This window comes from Eucalyptus grandis, chromosome 9, assembly GCF_016545825.1.
Source record: "Eucalyptus grandis isolate ANBG69807.140 chromosome 9, ASM1654582v1, whole genome shotgun sequence".
Classification (NCBI taxonomy): Eukaryota; Viridiplantae; Streptophyta; class Magnoliopsida; order Myrtales; family Myrtaceae; genus Eucalyptus; species Eucalyptus grandis.
This window is the reverse complement of record NC_052620.1, coordinates 35,097,739-35,117,305: the sequence shown is the minus strand read 5'-3', so window position 1 is coordinate 35,117,305 and position 19,567 is coordinate 35,097,739. Positions and strand designations below refer to the sequence as shown.

The following is a 19,567-nucleotide window of genomic DNA, read 5'->3' as shown; positions in this document are numbered from 1 at the left end:
TGCATTTTGTTTCCCAAGCATTGCTAAAACAGAGATTCTATTGCTCCAAACAGGAAAAAGACTGCACAGGTGAAATATGTGAAGTATCTGTTACTTAACACAAATGAAAGGAAGCCCCAGAAGTGAAACTGCGCAAGAGAATTTCTCAACTGATTTTCATGGATTTTAACTGTCACTCAGAGCATACAATTAATTTTATCAGATAAATGCAGCCTTGGTCCTCTGTCCTTGCATTTAACTTTGAAAACATATGACTAGTTGCAGAGGATGAACATGAGAGATGAAGGGAATTTCATGCATAGAGCATGGAGGGTGCAAAGAGTAAAAAACCAACAGTGACATGTACAAGCTACTATCTTAATCGAACTCAGTCCTTTTCTTTTTTTTTTTCCTGGTTATTTTCTTATAGGGAAGATCAGACCAAACCGAGTGACTTGCTTTGAACAACTCCAACTAAATTGTACCAAATTAGACCCTCAAATTATTAGCTTTGCGAGACTGTATACTTGTGTCTATGTGCTTTAACAGCCAAACTGAAGTTATGCAACCAAGATACAGATTGATTCTCGTCGATCAAAACAAAACCTAACTGAATAATTTGATCATGAATTTTTCCCTTTCGACTTTAAAAGGAAGCATTGTTGCTTCTCAATCATTACCTTCACCTTTTTCCCGCCAAAAACCAATTGACCATTGGCATACTCTTTCACCATTCCAAACGTACTCATATCCCTGTCTTTCAATTGAACTTTGATGCTTGTCATGACCCTTCACTGATATACTGACAGAGAAGGGATTGCATAAACTAATTAGCTCCAACTTCCATAGCCATGTCTTATGAGTCAAAGTTCTTATTGTATAGCTGCCAGAATTCACAAAAAATGAAAGAAAAAAAATGTGGAGCAGCTATGAATGATCTCGCTGCTGACAAATGGAGAGGCCCATTTTGCTTTGGCCTAAAGATATCACAAAAAAGAGCCCAGAGCTTGGCTAAGAGAGAACTCAATGTTTGGAGTTTACACATGGCTTTAAAATCGTGTATTTCCTTGGATCCTATGTTTTGCAAGACAACACACACAAAAGGGTCATCATGCACGACGAAAGAAGGACAATATTAGCATAAGCACCAATCAATTTAGTGCCTGTCTATCACTTCCACCCACTTAAATAATTATGCAGAAATGGTCAATATTTAACCACAGCTGTTCCTTGCAAATTCAGCTGCCGGCTTCGATGTCTTCTGCATTTCTCGTTGCATATGCACATATTCAACTCCTCTTTGTGATATGTTATTGTTGTTTCAGTCCATCGTTAAGTCTAAAGAAACTTTGCATTTGGATAAGCAATCAAATGATGCTGCTTCTTTCCAAATAATCAACTGTGGGGTAGAGAGGAATAAAAAAATGGAAACGTAACGTGGAACATCACGAACTAATCAAGTTGATTCTCCAAACACGAGGGACGGTTTCTTTGTGCTCCGTGGAAGTCACTCGAGAACAAACAATGTTTACCATAACTTCACGTTCCGATCCAATGTCCATACAATCTACCATGCGAAACATGTAGAAAAGCTAATCAATCTGATGTGATCAAATTGGTGGGTTGTCATCGAGTTAGTGCTGATAAACTCATTTCGGGAATAGATCAGTCATAAAACTACTGAATGAATATAGTGACGTTTAATTCTATATCAATATGAACCCGCTTGGTTGGCAAACTTAAGCATGGACAACATCGTAATATGAACTGTCATCCTAAAAAGGAAAATTTGCTGTGAGTATCTACGTTTACAAAAGAAAGAGACAAGCGTCACAAGAATCACGAAGAAACAAAACAAAAGCATTTTAATATAGGCGGAGCAAGCATAGTCTCAGTTATATCCTAGGCAGATGTCTCCTTGGATTTAACTCCTAACAAGGTTTTTACCCTGTCTTTCTAATCCTTCCTTGCGTTGTTTTCCTCTTCTCTTCATGGCATTCACACACATCTCTTTCTCTCATTATCATTGATCTTTCCATGCTCTCAACCTCTCCCTCCTCCACCCCCAACAATGGCTGACTCATCCTTCGACTTCGACTGCTCCTCCTTCTCCTCCCCAACCAACTCTCGTCGCCGACGCCATGTCACTCCAGCCACGTCGCGCCATGCATCCCACACCTTCACATCTCTCAGCTCGCGTCAGACGTCACGCAGCCATACCCCGAGGCGGTTTCCCCACCCTTCGCCTGCCACACCGTTTGGGACGGATGACGACAGGTCATGGCAGGGCGAGCTGTCCTGGCAGTTTGAGCCGACAGGGTGGTGGGATGGCCAGAATCTTGGTGTGGCCCTAAGCCCCTGGGCTGCAACCACGCCGTCCCAAAGCCGAGTTTTTCGGCGGACGGCGAATGACTACTACCTCTCTCGCACAAGTGGTGGGTTTCGGAGCTTCACAAATCCTTACTTCGAGTATTCAGGGCACGGTGCTCTTGCTGGGGGGAGGCTTGAGCTGCAAAGTTTTGTGGACAGAGATACTAATGAGAGTGCATTCTTTGGAAGGAGTTATGCTGCTGGTGAGAATGCTAAGATCAAGAAGGGTCATTCAAACTTAGAAGTGATTAAGGAAGGAAGTAACGATGGCCGTTTTGGTCATAAGGATGAGCTCAAACTTATTGGCTACAACAAAAATGATGATTTTGAGAGGAAAGTGAGCTCTTTAAGTCCTCTTAGATATCATCGTCATGTGAATACTGATTACAACGATGACGCAGATAATGACAGTCGTGGTCATCGTCATCATAACATATTGCATAGTGGACAAGATTATGGTCACGGCACATCACATGGTCGACATGATCGGGGTGGACATGGACATTCAAGGTACAAGGAAGAAGACACGGATCATGGTCGTGATTGGCATGATCATGACGAATGGGATTCAGGAATGCAATCTCACGGTCATGGAAATAGATATAATAACATTGAAATATTACCTCCTGGTGACAATGAGTTCGATGAGGAAGAAGAGGATGAAGAAGAGCCAGTGAAGCCTATTGGGCTATTCGGCTTGTTCAAGTACTCGACCAAGTGGGATTTTGTTCTTGTGATCTTGGGGTGCTTGGGAGCTCTGATTAATGGAGGTTCTCTTCCTTTGTATTCTTATCTTTTCGGAAAATTTGTGAACAAGATTGCTCTAGAATCGAAAACTGACAAACACCTGATGATGAAGCATGTCAACGAGGTATTAAAAATCTTCCCACTCTGTTTTCTTTCCTTCACCTTAACATGAATATCCAGGCTATGTTGGCGACCTGACCACATAACTGTCCATCTCTTGTAGTTAGTGATGAAGCACGATAAATTGTCTGTGATTTCAGTATACTCTTCACCTGCAGTAAAGTGATTGATCCGGCACCTTATAGTCGATAGTGAATTAAAGTTCATAGCATACATTGTGTGCGTACGAGACTGCATTCTTTATGCGGATTATTGCTACATGGTCAATAAATATGTTCAAATTTCTGGTGTTGATTTCATTTCAGGTATGTCTGCTTATGACTGGACTAGCAGCGGTAGTGGTGGTTGGAGCTTACATGCGTAAGAAAAAAAAAATCTATATAAATGCATTTTCTGTTATTTTATTGGCGTCAAAATTTTAATATTAGGACCTTCTCTCCTATAGCTAAGTGGCGTCTGGTTCGTGTGCTGCCTTCATATTGTCTTCTATATTGCTTTGGAAAGAATTTAACCGCTTCAATTCTCTTTTTCTTCAAAGTTTGCAATTATACGTCCCTTGGCAATAGTTAAGTGAAGAGGCGTGGCAAAATTTTTGCAGAAATAACGTGTTGGAGATTGGTAGGGGATAGAGCAGCTCAAAGGATAAGAACTAATTACCTGAGAGCAGTTCTGCGACAGGACATTGGCTTTTTCGACACACAAGTTAGCACTGGTGATATCATGCATGGAATCTCAAGTGATGTTGCGCAAATTCAAGAAGTAATGGGTGAAAAGGTGCACTCTTTATGCTATTGCTCTCAGTTTCTCAATCTTTTGACACCCTTTTCCCATGTTATCAGGACCAGCCAAGCAGTGCATCTATTTCTTTTTCATAGACATCCCATTCTTTTTTCTGTAATTTACAGATGGCATACTTTGTTTACCATATTTTCGCTTTCATCTGTGGATATGCGGTTGGGTTCTTTCAATCGTGGAAAGTATCTCTAGCAGTATTTGCTGTCACCCCATTGACGATGTTCTGCGGCATTGCTTACAAGGCTGTCTATGTTGGTCTAGCTTCAAAGGAAGAGGTAATGAGGTACCAAATACGCTTGACATTGAAGGATCTTAATATGGGAGGTTTTCTAACTCCTTTCTTGTCCTTTTCTTCTTGGTACAATATAGGTTTCTTATCGAAGAGCTGGCAGCGTTGCTGAGCAAGCTGTCAGCTCCATTAGAACGGTGTTTTCGTTTGTCGCGGAAGATAATTTGGCTGCAAGATATGCTGAATTGCTGTCGAGTTTAATTCCCATAGGAGCCAAGGTTGGGTTCGCCAAGGGTGCAGGAATTGGAGTCATCTACTTGGTTACGTACTCAACATGGGCATTGGCCTTTTGGTACGGTTCTATATTGGTTGCTCGTGGCGAGCTCAGTGGAGGTCAAGCGATCGCTTGTTTCTTTGGTGTCAATCTCGGTGGAAGGTACTTAATTTCCATCATCATACATGTTGAATGACCTCAGGATGAATTATTCAATAAAAGAGAACTTAATGATTTTTTAATGAACATTAGTAATACTATGCTACTCGGAGATGCATGAGGTTTCTGGTATGATGCATTGCAAATGCATATAAAGCTCTTGGCCAGAAGAAACTTGATTCACCTTCCTCATACTACAGGGGCTTGGCATTGTCGTTGTCCTACTTTGCTCAATTCGGGCAAGGCACTGTAGCAGCGACCCGGGTGTTCGAAGTAATAGACCGAGTCCCAGAAATAGATCCCTACGATCCTAGTGGGAGGATGCTCTCACATGTTCGAGGAAAGATAGAGTTCAGAGGAGTTAGTTTTGCATACCCAGCTCGTCCAGATGCTCCAATCCTCCGCTCCTTGAGCCTGGTGATTCCCTCTTCAAAGACTCTCGCATTGGTGGGTGTTAGTGGAGGTGGCAAATCCACCATATTCGCTCTGATAGAGAGGTTTTATGATCCTATAAAGGGTATGCTCATATGTACTTACAGTTATTTAAATGCAGATTGTTGCGCATTCTATTGACAGTCCCACAGGCAAATATAGTCGATAATGAGGGCTAATCTTTAGTGAAGCGTTGGATATTTATCTAGTTCTCCACTAACGTTTAGAAACGGCAGGCACAATTGCCTTGGACGGTCACGATATAAGGTCACTGCAGGTCAAGTGGCTAAGAAGTCAGATAGGCATGCTAGGCCAGGAGCCAGTTCTCTTTGCTGTAAGCATTATCGAAAATGTGATGATGGGCAAGGAGAACGCAACAAGGAAGGAAGCAATGGCTGCTTGCGTCGCGGCAAATGCCAGCAACTTCATCTTGGGCCTCCCACAAGGCTATGATACACAGGTGATACTGCTGAAATACTCGGTATTGGTATATACAAGGAACCAAGCTGTCTATTTATATCTAATTATGGAATTTAACAGTTTTTCTCAATTTGTGATCTCAAATTCTGGCTCTGACGCCTGACTAATTTCTTGCCAGTCAATACTAGCCTCAAATGCAAGAGTTGTCTCTTACTGACTCCTATGCAGGTTGGGGACAGAGGAACACTACTCTCAGGAGGTCAAAAGCAACGGATTGCACTAGCCCGAGCCATGATCAAAGATCCTAGAATCCTTCTACTAGATGAGCCAACTAGTGCCTTAGACCCCGAGTCTGAAATTATAGTTCAACAGGCAATCGACAAAATCTCCACTAACAGAACAGCCATTGTCATCGCCCACAGGCTTGCAACAGTAAGAAATGCTCATACAATTGCCGTGCTTGATCAAGGGTCTGTTGTTGAGATTGGTGACCATCGTCAGCTCATGGAAAAGGGCGGCGCCTACTATGACCTTGTCAAGCTAGCTTCTGAAGCAGTTTCCAAGCCTCCAGCAAAACAATTTGACATTGTTCAGAAGGTTGCTGACTCTGTCATAAATGATAAATCAGCGCACAATGTATCGGGTTCAAAGTATGACCATAAAGTCTCAAGATCAGACTACTATAAATCCCCGCATGACAACCAACTAGAGGATGGAGAACCACAAAAGCCAGTGCAAAGAAACTTTCAACTCTCTGAGATATGGAGCTTACAGAGGCCAGAGCTTTTTGTGCTGGTAGTAGGATTTCTCTTTGGTATGGTTGCGGGTGCAATTCTTTCAGTCTTCCCCTTGATACTTGGAGATGCCCTTGACATTTACTTTGATCCAGACAAGACAAACATAAAAAAAAGGAGTCGGTCATCTTTGTTTGGTTCTAGTTGGTCTTGGCTTAGGGTGTATAATATCCATAACTGGGCAACAAGGTTTCTGCGGTTGGGCTGGAACAAAGCTTACGACAAGAGTTAGAAGCCTTCTATTCCATTCAATATTAAAGCAAGAACCAGGGTGGTTCGATTTCGAAGAGAATTCCACTGGAATACTTGTTTCAAGGTTGTCATCAGATTGTATCAGTTTTCGGTCAGTCCTAGGAGATCGATTTTCTGTCTTGTTCATGGGTCTAAGTGCAGCAGCCGCTGGGCTAGGTGTATCGTTCTACCTCCAATGGAGATTATCCCTAGTGGCAACAGCTGTTACCCCAATCACCCTTGGCGCAAGTTATTTGAGCTTGATCATAGGTATTGGACCGAAACTAGATAACGAGGCTTATGGCGTAGCTAGCAACATAGCTGCTGGGGCAATCTCAAACATTAGAACGGTAACGACATTCTCAGCTCAAGAACAGTTGATTGAATCCTTTGACCGTGCTTTATCTGAACCCAAGAAGAAGTCTGTGAGGAGGTCGCAGGTTTTAGGCTTAACCTCGGGATTTGCTCAAGGTGCCATGTATGGTGCATATACTCTTACTCTCTGGTTCGGAGCGTACCTTGTCAAAGAAGACAAGGCCAAGTTCGGTGACGTTTCCAAAATATTTCTCATTTTAGTACTCAGCTCATTCTCAGTCGGGCAACTAGCAGGTCTGGCCCCGGACACTTCAATGGCGGCGACGGCTGTTCCAGCTGTTCTTGAAATCATTAACAGGAGGCCTCAAATTGGCAATGACAAAGAGAGAGGAAGGAAACTCGAAAGGTCAAAACCTTGGGATATTGAGCTAAAAAGGTAAATTTTGCATATCCATCGAGGCCGGAGGTGAGTGTTCTGAGAGACTTCTATCTTAAGGTAAAAGCTGGCAGTAAGGTGGCTCTGGTGGGATCTAGCGGGTCAGGGAAATCAACGGTCATATGGTTGGTACAGAGATTTTATGACCCAAACCAGGGGAAGGTCCTGATGGGAGGGGTTGATCTGAGGGAGATGAATGTGAAATGGCTAAGGAGGCAGACGGCATTGGTAAGCCAAGAACCTGCACTTTTCGGAGGGAGTATCAGGGAGAACATAGCATTTGGAAATCCGAACGCTTCGTGGGCTGAGATCGAGGAAGCTGCAAAAGAAGCTTATATTCACAAGTTCATTAGTGCTCTTCCTCAAGGCTATGAAACCGAGGTACATTTTTTATTACATTGCTTTCCTCAGTTCTTTTACTGGCAAGCAAAGCGTTATACGTTGTCTGTTTGCCATGAGCTTAGTCCTATTCCATGATGGCTTTCTAAAACCTCATCTATTGGGTCCCTAAGAATTAGTTTACTGTTAAGTGATGGAGTACCGAAGTAGTTTAAGAGTAAGAGAAAAAATACAGTATAGCAAATAGGTTAACCTAAGAATTCTCTGCTGTTGCAGGTTGGCGAGAGTGGTGTCCAATTGTCTGGAGGTCAAAAGCAAAGGATTGCCATAGCAAGAGCCATGCTAAAAAAATCGGGAGTGCTTCTACTAGACGAGGCCAGTAGTGCTTTGGACTTGGAATCTGAAAGACATGTTCAAGATGCGTTGAGGACGGCATCGAAACGAGCGACTACCATCGTTGTGGCGCATAGAATGTCTACCATTAGGGAAGCCGATATGATCGCTGTTGTCAAAGAAGGCAAGGTCACAGAGTACGGAAGCCATGATACACTCATGGCCTCCCATGTCAATGGCCTCTATGCTAGTCTAGTTCGCACCGAGAGCGAAGCTGTCGCATTCTCCTGAGCCTCTTTGTCTAACATTTACCAGTGGCTATAATAACTCCCTCTCCCTCTCCTGTCTCTGATACTGGCAAACAGAAACTGTGATATCAATCTTTTTGTATAATAGACAGTTTGATGACCTCACAGAGCGGAAGTGTTGGTTCTTGGGATTGCTACAGGCGTAGTGACTGAAACATTGTTAAAAGGATACGAAAATTAAAAATTCAGAACATCATGCGCCATTTCTGTATTTAACCTTTCTAGTCCCATATGCTAGGCCATGAAATCCGTCAATTCGTGTTATAGCACGGGTCAACTGATTCAAGGATGTCAGAATGACTAAGCGCAGGTATAAGAAAGTTGAGAGAGAGCTAATATACAAGCTGGCACAAATGTCCATATGTACGACATAAAAGATAATGGAAGAGTTGTATTACCTCTGATATTTCTGGTGCAGCTGACGCTGCTAAACACTAGCAAGTCGGCCAAAGATTAACACTAAGAGAGAGAACCAAGATGGAGAGCCAGGGCACACGCTCAATTTGTGATCAACCTGCATAGGCATTACAAAACTAAATTCAGCATGTGCCCTGCTTCTCCAGCCTGGTTTTATCCTCTCCCTGACTTCCTTACACTTTCTGGTAATTAGCCTGCAAGAACTTATGGGGATGACTTTCAGGGACTAAAGCAAGCACAAGTTAGAATTCCGTTCCAACTAGTGGCAGACATAAGGGTCTTAAAAAGATAAGGGATTTTGCATACGATTAACACTTGCAGTGATGGGACTAACGGGCCATTTTGTTGGTTGGTGGGTGGTTGATCTTTTCTGCAGGTTGGTTTAATGTGAATAAGCATTTACATGCATTGTTCTGTGAGCAAAATCCAGGAAGCATGTTGACCAACCAAGTTATGGTTTTCCGACTGTTGAGGTTTGGCTGCCAAAAAGGTCAAGTTTGATGAAAATTGCTGTTCTGCTCTCAAATACTTTTCCTCGTCATACTCGAAGGCTAAAGCTTCATAAATTCTCTTATGCGATAAATTCAACTAATAGACAATATACACATTCTATCTTTTCTTTTCTTTTTCTTTGAAATTTAGCTTTCTTGGGTTCTCCATTTTACCCACAGAAGTCTTTGGTAAATCATAACCATGACCAATGCTAAAGAGGGCCTCGTATCATCACTTTAATAAGAGAAACTCGTTTAATGATTATATCAGGAATCTTTGTGCAGTTCTGACTTTACCCATGCTGACTAACCCTGAACAACTTCAAAACAAAAATAGCTCCAGCTAACCTATCACGGAAAAATCATCTACCACAATAACTAATTCAATGTACTCAAACAAATAGTAATAAGAAAAAAAACTAAATAAAAAATATAGCCTCAATTAGAAAGATCGAAACTTAAAAGTCATCCTCTTGGTTCTTACACCACATTCTGTCTTATGTATACCTGACAGGGAAAAGAGAACTGATATTTCTAAAATGAGAAGCTTAGCAACTGTCTTCCGATTCCAATCATGGTTAATATCGACAAAACCACTACAAACCAAACTTTTATATATGAAACCAATTAACAGCTTCTTGCACCTAATACTATGATATCAGTACTCTCGAAAAGTTAAATTCAGACGGCCACTTCGAAGCCTTGATTGTTCCAACAAAGTCTTGGGTGCAGAGTCCTGGACAATCGAAGGTACCCCATGAAAAATATGTCTAGATTTTCCACCAAATATCAAGACGTCTCCTGATTCCAGTAAAACCTTTTCAGCTTTAACAATGTCTCTTTGATCTCCGTATAAAAATTCTGCCGAGTCTCCAATGGAGAAAGACACCACAGGTAATCCTTTGCGAAGACTTTCTTCACTCTCATCCCGATCCTGCATTTTGACAATGTCACAAAATTCTGTATCCAGCAAACCCAAACCTGACTGTCGATAGTGACGCTGTGTGAACCAAGACTCCTATTTCTATATACTATATAGAAAGACAGTACAAATTTGCATCTACTCTGCAGCTCAAACAGACTAGAAGGGTTAATGCTGTTTTTCCTTCGGAGGAGAGAGGTGATAGATCACATCTACCTCACAATTTACATGTTGCTTGGAGAAAAATAGCAGTAATAAAACCACGACTTTACTAGACTTGACTCCTTTAAGGAGCCATATCATATCAAAGACTTCAGTCAAAGAATTTCTGACAAAAGAATGTCGTACTCCGTCAGTACTCAAGGTAGAGGGGTTTCTACTGTTCAGAGGATAGATGAGCAGATAAGACATCCATCCTATAAAGATAGAACTTGAAAGTAAAGAGAATAATCAATTACAAAATATTAGCATCCAAGAAGAACAATCTTCGATTAATGTATTTGGGCCTCCAAATTCAGCCTTACTACATCTGCCAGAACTATTCTGACAATGCAGTTCCTTGTGTAGGATATATCTACTCAGTAACAAATTTATATAAAACAACCTAAATAAAGACCAACTAATTTATCCGATTAATTGCTACAAACCTGATGGAGACCAAGTCGGCCACTGGCAGTATAAAAGTTCACAATGCAAACGTTTGGGGTCATCAGTGGAAATTTTTCCTGCACATCGTTTTCTTGACATTTTTACCCATAAGAGCATGAGAATCTTTGAGAGCTTTTGCAACCAAGTTACAAAATTCTTCCGGGATCCTTGGTGGTTTGGCTCCATCGATTGGCCGATGCTCTCCATACTTGCTTGTCTCAGGGTCCCAGTTTTTACCAAGGCACATCATTTTCAGATGCAACTTTGCACCATCCCGATAACCAGGTTGGTAGAAACCCCAGCTCCAAGACCAAGGTCACGGCACAGCTTTACAATTTTAACCTAGCATCAGACAAGACAAGCATAAGATGCAGTTCCTAAACAGCTATAGATAGTAGGATTACACTGAGCGGACTCCATTCAAATACCACTGTAAGTAACTGAATATGCCAGTTATTATTTGTTGAAAAGCATATTTTAAGACAGCCAGGAGAAGGTATCCATCATAATAGCAAACTGGTAACACCAAAATGGGGCTACTCATTCATACTGAGTAGTGCTAAGACTAACAAGTAATAGTCCTATGCTGCCTTCATTTTTATTTTTCTTTAATCATACCATGGGCTTGAACGTGATACAAATTTGCAAATCAATAGGCACAGATGTTACAAGTCAAAATTTTCAATCAAGAAGGACGCTTCTGTTCTTCTTCTCCCCCAAAATTTCCATTTCAAGAAAAGGTAGTGTTTGGAGAGGGATGTAACCGTATACCTGATCACCTACGGAGAGATAGCTTTTAAGAAGAACCATTCCAGGTCTCAATATCCTCCAATTATGTTCTTCCAGTGACCGTTTCTCTTCATTACGCTTTTCTCTATTCTTTACGAGCAACGACGGCTTCAGCATTACAGGTGTACCAACTTGGGGCACACAGATATCAATCTTCCAGCCCCTGTGAACTCCTCAGCAGGCACCGAATCTTCAAAGCCAGCAATACTTTTCGTTTCCTCGCTTTTACCACTATTGGAATGTGAAGGTTGCTGAAGCTCACTTGGTGGAAAGTAACTATTTTTGTTGGGTGAAAGAGAATCATTCTCTGTTTCCTTGCTGTGAGTTTCGTCAATTTGGATTCTGTTCATGCCCAAATTAAGTTCCGGGTCTGCAGGCTGAGAAGACAAGCAACATAATGATTTCAATCTACTTAATACCTGAGCAGCAGTGATTCAAGTCAAAGGCCCCCCGGAACTAAAATGGTTTCTAATTTGTTGCGAAAAAGAAGTCACATTGAGAGATAGATGATACCACGGACTTCAGTTTACTATAATAAACTAAAAGAACTTACAAGTGCATAAATACAGTAGACATGAAGCTGAATTGTTACATCAGCACTAATCTATTACCGATGAAACAAACAAGCAGCGATGTCTGCTATCAATTTTGTCCATAGTTTTCCATCATCCGTCTTACGCATACATTAATAATGCTCATTCATCCCATGTTAATCACACTTCCGATTTTCACCGACAGATAAATCCTTTTTTCACTTTCAGTCCAACAGTGAGGGGTCGGTTCTTTTTCTTGCAAACTTTCAAATTGCACAATTGTTTCTCCGTGTATTCTTCCATTAAGGGACATGCATCGGGCGGTGCATCATTTCTAGTTCACCTAAAAAATAAACTCACTACCATAACGCCACAAACACCCCATCATATCTACTAGCCAAAAAGCAGACTTTACAGAAACCCATTGCAACAAAGAGATGAACTTATCTACCCCAACATCAAACCCAGAAAAACAAGAGCAAAACGACGCAGACCCACGAGAGGAGGGACAAAGATAAAACGATACAACGACCGGACAAATAACAAGTGCATAAGAGAAGAGAGAGGGACACGAGGAAATTACAGAGGAGCGACGATGCGCAGGACCACCCACCGGACGCCAAGCTCGGCCTCCCGGCGGGCGGAGATCGATCCCACGTCGCGTGCTCTCCTGCCGCGATTCATCTGCTCCGGAATTCGAAACTTGGGCCGTCGCAAAGGTCGGGTTTTTCCTCTTGTAGCGAGAGAAAGTCCGAGGACGAGAACGGCTTACATACGTATATGTGTATCCGCCTGCGATGGAATTCGCTTCGAAAATCGAAACTGCTTTAAATGCTTCGCGAAGTCTCGCCTTTTCCGACGTCGAAGATTCAGGTTTCGAGGATGACGGTAGTAATAAGAGGGGAGTGATGTTGTCGACCAGTGCCTAAGCATTTCTACGCCAAAGCCCCCCCCCGCCAAAAAAAAAAAAAAAAAAAAGAGCAAGCGCCGAGGAGTACATAATTGTCTAAATAATTATTAGGATAAAAATCGCAAAAATTTCCAAACTTTATCTATTGTAACACATTTATCATGATCTATTTATGTGATACATTTACTCTAGATTTATATAACGTAACACATTTATCTCAAGCTTATTTTTTGTAACACCAAAAGTTATGAACTTTTTTCAATGACATCAAAAGACCCCAAATTTATATATGTGTAACATATTTACATGAAAAATTTAGCATCACAAAAAAAAATTGAGAATTTTTGATGTCACAAAAATAAATTTGAGATATATATGTCACGGTTTTTGGCATCAAAGAAGAAAATTGGATTGAATGTGTCAAAGTGGGCAAGGTTTGGGATTTTTGGTGTCAAAATAATTTAGCGTAAATGTATCACTTTGGATAAAGTATGAAATTTTTGTGTAACTTTCTCCCTCATTATTAGAAAAACATGGGGGAGATAGTATATAATATAAAGTTTTCACTTATTCTACAGCAATATAAATATTGCATCTTGTAAACTAATGAAAATCATACCTTCCAGACTCAATAAATTGAAATCACCTTCTTGAACATATGAGCAGTAGCTTCGTCAATCGAGCAAGATATTTATGATCACGCGTCATGTCGCGCAAGACTTTCACAAGCCTACTTGGAACGAAGAACCGTCAAAATGCTAGTAACGAGGACACGAAATCGCTTTAAGAAGTTAAAAAATCAGTCTGGCCAGAGAATGAAGAAAGGATCTGGCAGGATCCACGGGATAACGTACACGCACATGATATCTCCATGAATATTTGGCATGAACTTGTTTCTGATTATTATTTCTTACTATAGACAACATGATTACAGGGATTGCAGAGTATATGTCTTCACCACAAAGTCAGCCAAAACAGAAAAACCCAGAAGGAAAAGAAAATGGGAAAGGAAGTAGACAGTCTTGACATGCTCACTGCTCCGGCTCAACTGATTGAAAATTCACATACATCATTCCGTTTCATCCTTCAACCTTGTACATCGCAAATTTCGCATCTCAGAATCCAAGATCTGATTCTCCTCTGCTGTTCGTGAGTTTCTTTCTTTCCCCTTACTGTCCTCTTACGCCGCCGTGAGTTCCATGCTATTGTATGTAAAATCCACCTCGGACATCAAAACAAGAGACAGATCACAGTGCAGGTGTCCTGCTTTTAATCAACTTATTGGTGATTTCCAGCATCGAGATCAATTGAGTCTAAAAAGCAGCCCTTTCCTAGAGAGCCAAGGTGAAAATTTGTGCCTTGCCCCCTCCTCAAAGCCCCGGTGTCGATTATACTGGCACTTTTATCAACAACTACCTCTTCCGCTCCATCTTATAAAAACAAAAACCTCTAAAAAATTCCTTCGACTTCTCTGCTAAGTTAAGAAACGATTCAGAATCGCATAGGACAGGACTTCATTATGCACTGCTCAAGTTGCTTTTATTAACACCTTGTAGCTCCATAGGAGAATTGTTTATACTGCCAACTGAGCCAAGGGTCTGAGAACTCAACTGTGGACTAGCGGGACAAGCTTCTGGATTACCAGCACTCATGCCATGCATAGTCCCAGAGCTGATCTGTTGTGGGCTCACTGGGGTTCTTTGGCTCATTTGCTGGGGACTAGACTGCTGTTGCTGCTGTTGGGATTGTGAACTCAATTGTGGAATTGCCATGTTTGAAGGTGAACTTATTTGTGGTGGTGACATAACAGCTTGCAAGGGTGAGGTTGTTTCAAGCTGATGCAGCTGCTGCTGCTGCTGCTGCTGCATCTGTTGCTGCTGCAATTGGAGTTGCTGCTGTGGTTGCTGCTGCAATTGCTGTTGCTGTTGTTGCAATTGCATCTGCTGCTGCTGGTGCTGCAGCTGCATTGGCTGCTGCTGCTGCTGATTCATATACGGATTCATCCCTGTCAACTTTGGTGGGCCCATTGCCCCCATTGCTGCACGCTGCATGTTAGCTCGATTTGAGGCCAACATTTGCAGGCCAGCAGGGCCCGGAAGCATCGGTCGAGGTCCAGAGACACCACCCATGCCAGACTGAGTGCCCCTAACACAGCTTGACTCTGCCTCGCCCCCTGAAATCTTGGCAAATTAGCGGGTTGCATCAGTCGCTGGTTGCCAATGTGAGAGGCCTGACCAATGTTTGGCATTTGGCCCATGGATGCTGACATTCCAGGCCCTCCCATCCCCTTTGCGCCTGCCATATTTATGGTGTTACTGATGCTACTAAGCCCAGCCAAGTTACCACCCATGTTTCCCATGCCCATAGCAGCTCCTATCACCATTTGTCTTTGCAACATCGATTGTCGTTGCTGCTGCTGCTGCTGTTGCACTTGCTGTGGCTGTTGCTGCTGTAAAATCTGAAGATGCGGAGGTGGTGGCTTATTTGCCATGTGATTGCCCAACTGAATACTAGTATTCTGGCTGGCATTCAAGTGCAAGAGGGGATTTGTACCAGGCATCGTTGTGGATCTTGGAAACTGAGCAAGATGTTGAACCATAGGATTTTGGTTATGTTGTTGCTGCAGCTGCTGAGTCTGTTGCTGCAATAAGGACTGTGAATCTAGCTGTTGTGGCCGTCCAGGCACAGAGACTCCGGAGCTATTTGTGAGGCATGAGGGTTTCAGGAGGCAGCATCCTTGCATGTGGAGGAATATTCACAGATGAACTAAGAGATACATTGCCACTATTAGAGGTAGGCAACACTTCACTGGACAATTGACCTGAAACTCCTTCAGGACAGCGGGGATATCGGCAATGGAATTATTATGAGGAATTCCAGGAGCATTAGGTTGATTGCTTGGAGCAAGATTCATGCGGGTCGGTTTTGGTTGGACCTGATCTTCCACATAAAATCCTTCGCGTGTCATCTGCAGAAACATTCAATATCATTTGATTGAAATGTAAATCGATATCGGATAGATTTAAGCACTTAAGCTTAACCTGTTTTCATAAACCTACCAATGAGCATAACTGGGCTCCAAGCAAATCTGCCAAATGCTGTATCAGAAATTCAATCACAGATGTTAGCCATAATGTTGAAAGAAAAACATACTTTCTTGTGAGGCAAGGTAAGAATAAGGCCACATAGTGCATATGATAAACAGGAAACCACATCTTCCAACTATGAAGTAGGTGAACACACTGAAATGCCATTTGACATAAGAAAGATTTATAGGTAAGACTCCTACGGTATTTGGTAGTGTCGGAAGATGCTCCTCTGAAGCCAGAATATCACCCTCTTCCAAATCTCCATAGTGCATAGCAACGGTACCATCGCTTGATTTCTCTGACATGATCATCTTGGTCTGAGGCCAGGAGACAACAGTCCCTATACAAACAGGAGAAAGCCCATGTTAATTGAAAGAAAGTTCATGCAAGTGATGTTGCTTTTGTCTTTCATTACATTAGCCTCTCTACAACATTAAAATTAGCATCTCATCCTTCCAAAATCATTCAAGTTGGGTGTTGTTTATCAAACCAAAAGACATTCTTTTCTACGGGTGTCTTTTCTACAGGTGGTACCGTATGTGACAGACTTTTAACACATCAAGATTGGGCAAGTACAAGTAACAGGAATTTAACTCCACGCCACATGAGATTGGGTACTTTGCATTGTGGCCAATATAATGGTAAATACTGCAAAATTCTAGCAGCCAGCAGCAATTTTAAGTCAGCATAAAATGAGAAGGAAAGTTGTAGCAAAGTCCAAGGTACGATTAATATCAGACCGGAGAAATCAATTTTATGCTGCCATAGATCATCTCCACATGAAAGATGCAACAAACCTTGAAGATTTTGCTCTAGCTGCGAAAACTTAAGGACTCTAGTCTTGCAAATATTCGTGCTGCCTCCTACCAGTGACTTCAAGAGTGGTCTGGCACATGAGTCATCCTTAAAATTCACATCGTTGGAAACATTGTGTAGACATACCAAAAGATTCTCAGTCAGGAAGGCACCGGGCTTTGTGGCTGGGTAACCTGCCTTGTTCTTTTTGTGGTCTATTTGGTGCCTGAAGCATCATTGGATGAGGGACAGTACTCAGAATGAAATGAATTATATATTTGATATTTATATCAGAAAACAGATGCCAATAATTGCCTGAGAAAAATAATGTAACAATGCTTCTGGATGCACATGTAAAGCACGTGGACTAAGAATATTTCGAGCTTACGTTTTCAAGATTTACTGTACTTCATATTACTTAACTCAATTACGAGTCAAAGTCAAGCAGCAAGCACAATAGCAACATATAAGTTGTCATGGTTGCAGCATGGTAATTAGAGCATCCTATGCTTTAAAGAAGGACAAAGCTTACTGATATAATCCACATCTAAATGCCATCTAGATCAGCCTCATGATCAAGAACGCAATTAGATCATTTTTCAAACTATTGTCTCACTGGGAGGTAGAAATTTAAAACTCATGACAACAGATAAATGTTGTAGACATCTATCCTTAATCTACATTTCCATCAGAGGTAGATGTTCGCTAAAAAGCTATTAATTTAATAGGAATACATCCTGAAAACAGATCAAAGTTCCTGATTGCTCTGAAAATCATTAGCCAACCACCATAAATACTCCAACTGGCTTCGCCTATAATCATGTAAATTGGTGCTTTACATAGAAAAAATAAGATTGATATCCCAATTTTTCAAGTTTTAGACAACCAGCTTTGCTGCATTGCTGATGCGGCTAACTAAACTTTTTCTCATCCTCGATATTATCATTAAGACTCTGTATTAACAAACTCCGGGCAAGTAAATTACTGAAGAGAAAGTATAAACTATAAAACTGAAAAATGTCTGACTAGCAGAAATACAGGAGGGAAAACAAGACAGAGCAACAGGCTTCAGAGCTCAATCAACCTCATACCTCATCATAATTGTATCAATCTTTAAAAACCTCTCAAGCATTGTTTGATCAACCAGAGGTGGGGTTCCAACAGAAGGACTGCTTGCATTTAATGCAACACTAATGTTGCCCACGCTAGCAGGAGAGCCAACACCACTGATTACTGGCGTCTTTGGAAGTGAATTCTGTCTTTGTTTTGCAGCAGCCTGAGCCTGGTTCTGTTGTAGTGTTGAATCATTGGCACTAGATGTTAAAGATCCTGTCGCTCCAACAGGAGGAACTGAGGTTATTCCAGCCCTTTCCTTGGGCAACAATCCAGGCACAGGAGTTGCTGCAGCTGCCCCATACTGTGGTCCAACTGAACTGCTAGAAAATTCCCCTGATTTTGATGACAAGGGAGATTGAGCCAAGGTTCCACCAGATAGGCGTGGGCTTTGCACTGCTTTCCTTTTTTATCTGTTCCTCCTCTTTCAAATTACTATCAATCTGCTGATTGACGTTACTATCAAATCTTCCATCCCCTGTGAAGTCCTCAGCAGGCACCGAATCTTCAAAGCCAGCAATACTTTTCGTTTCCTCGCTTTTACCACTATTGGAATGTGAAGGTTGCTGAAGCTCACTTGGCGGAAAGTAACTATTTTTGTTGGGTGAAAGAGAATCATTCTCTGTTTCCTCACTGTGATTTTCGTCAATTTGGATTCTGTTCATGCCCAAATTAAGTTCCGGGTCTGCAGGCTGAGAAGATAAGCAACATAATGATTTCAATCTACTTAATACCTGAGCAGCAGTGATTCAAGTCAAAGGCCCCCCGGAACTAAAATGGTTTCTAATTTGTTGCGAAAAGAAGTCACATTGAGAGATAGATGATACCACGGACTTCAGTTTACTATAATAAACTAAAGGAACTTACAAGTGCAGAAATACAGTAGACATGAAGCTGAATTGTTACATCAGCACTAATCTTTTACCGATGAAACAAACAAGCAGCGATGTCTGCTATCAATTTTGTCCATAGATTTCCATCATCTGTCTTACGCATGCATTAATAATGCTCATTCATCCCATGTTAATCACACTTCCGATTTTCGCCGACAGATAAATCCTTTTTTCTCTTTCAGTCCAACAGTGAGGGTTCGGTTCTTTTTCTTGCAAACTTTAAAATTATGCAATTGTTTCTCCATGTATTCTTTCATTAAGGGACGTGTATCGCGCGGTGCATCATTTCTAGTTCACCTAAAAATAAAAAGGTCATTGTCATTACCATAACGTCACAAACACCCCCATCATATCTACTAGCCAAAAAGCAGACTTTACTGAAACCCATTGCAACAGAGAGATGAACTTATCTACTCCCAAAATCAAACCCAGAAAAACAAGAGCAAAACGACGCAGACCCACGAGAGGAGGGACAAAGATAAACGATACAACGACCGGACAAATAACAAGTGCATAAGAGAAGAGAGAGGAGACACGAGGAAATTACAGAGGAGCGACGATGCGCAGGACCACCCACCGGACGCCAAGCTCGGCCTCCCGGCGGGGCGGAGCTCGATCCCACGTCGCTTGCTCTCCTGCCGCGATTCATCTGCTCCGGAATTCGGAACTTGGGCCGTCGCAAAGAT

The 19,567-nt window shown here is 41.8% G+C and overlaps 2 protein-coding genes and 1 pseudogene across 2 annotated transcripts; 1 reads left to right on the top strand and 2 right to left on the bottom strand.

The window, feature by feature from the left end:
• Positions 1-2,050: 2,050 nt before the first annotated feature.
• Positions 2,051-8,295, top strand: LOC104424019 (ABC transporter B family member 19). Its single transcript, XM_010036419.3, is given in 11 exon segments — positions 2,051-3,220; positions 3,522-3,576; positions 3,815-3,990; positions 4,122-4,286; positions 4,381-4,676; positions 4,874-5,190; positions 5,342-5,565; positions 5,754-6,436; positions 6,438-7,291; positions 7,294-7,682; positions 7,917-8,295. Coding segments are annotated over 11 exon segments (4,677 nt in total). The 3' UTR covers positions 8,265-8,295.
• A 1,314-nt stretch (positions 8,296-9,609) lies between these two features.
• On the bottom strand, positions 9,610-11,713 carry LOC120288288 (annotated as a pseudogene).
• Positions 11,714-13,923: 2,210 nt separating this feature from the next.
• On the bottom strand, positions 13,924-18,394 carry LOC104422913 (protein PHYTOCHROME-DEPENDENT LATE-FLOWERING; the record flags this gene model as incomplete). Its single annotated transcript, XM_018863965.2, is given in 8 exon segments — positions 13,924-15,131; positions 15,134-15,714; positions 15,716-15,836; positions 15,839-15,959; positions 16,051-16,089; positions 16,281-16,420; positions 16,878-17,101; positions 17,967-18,394. Coding segments are annotated over 8 exon segments (2,277 nt in total), but the record flags the coding sequence as incomplete, so codon positions are not given.
• Positions 18,395-19,567: the final 1,173 nt, after the last annotated feature.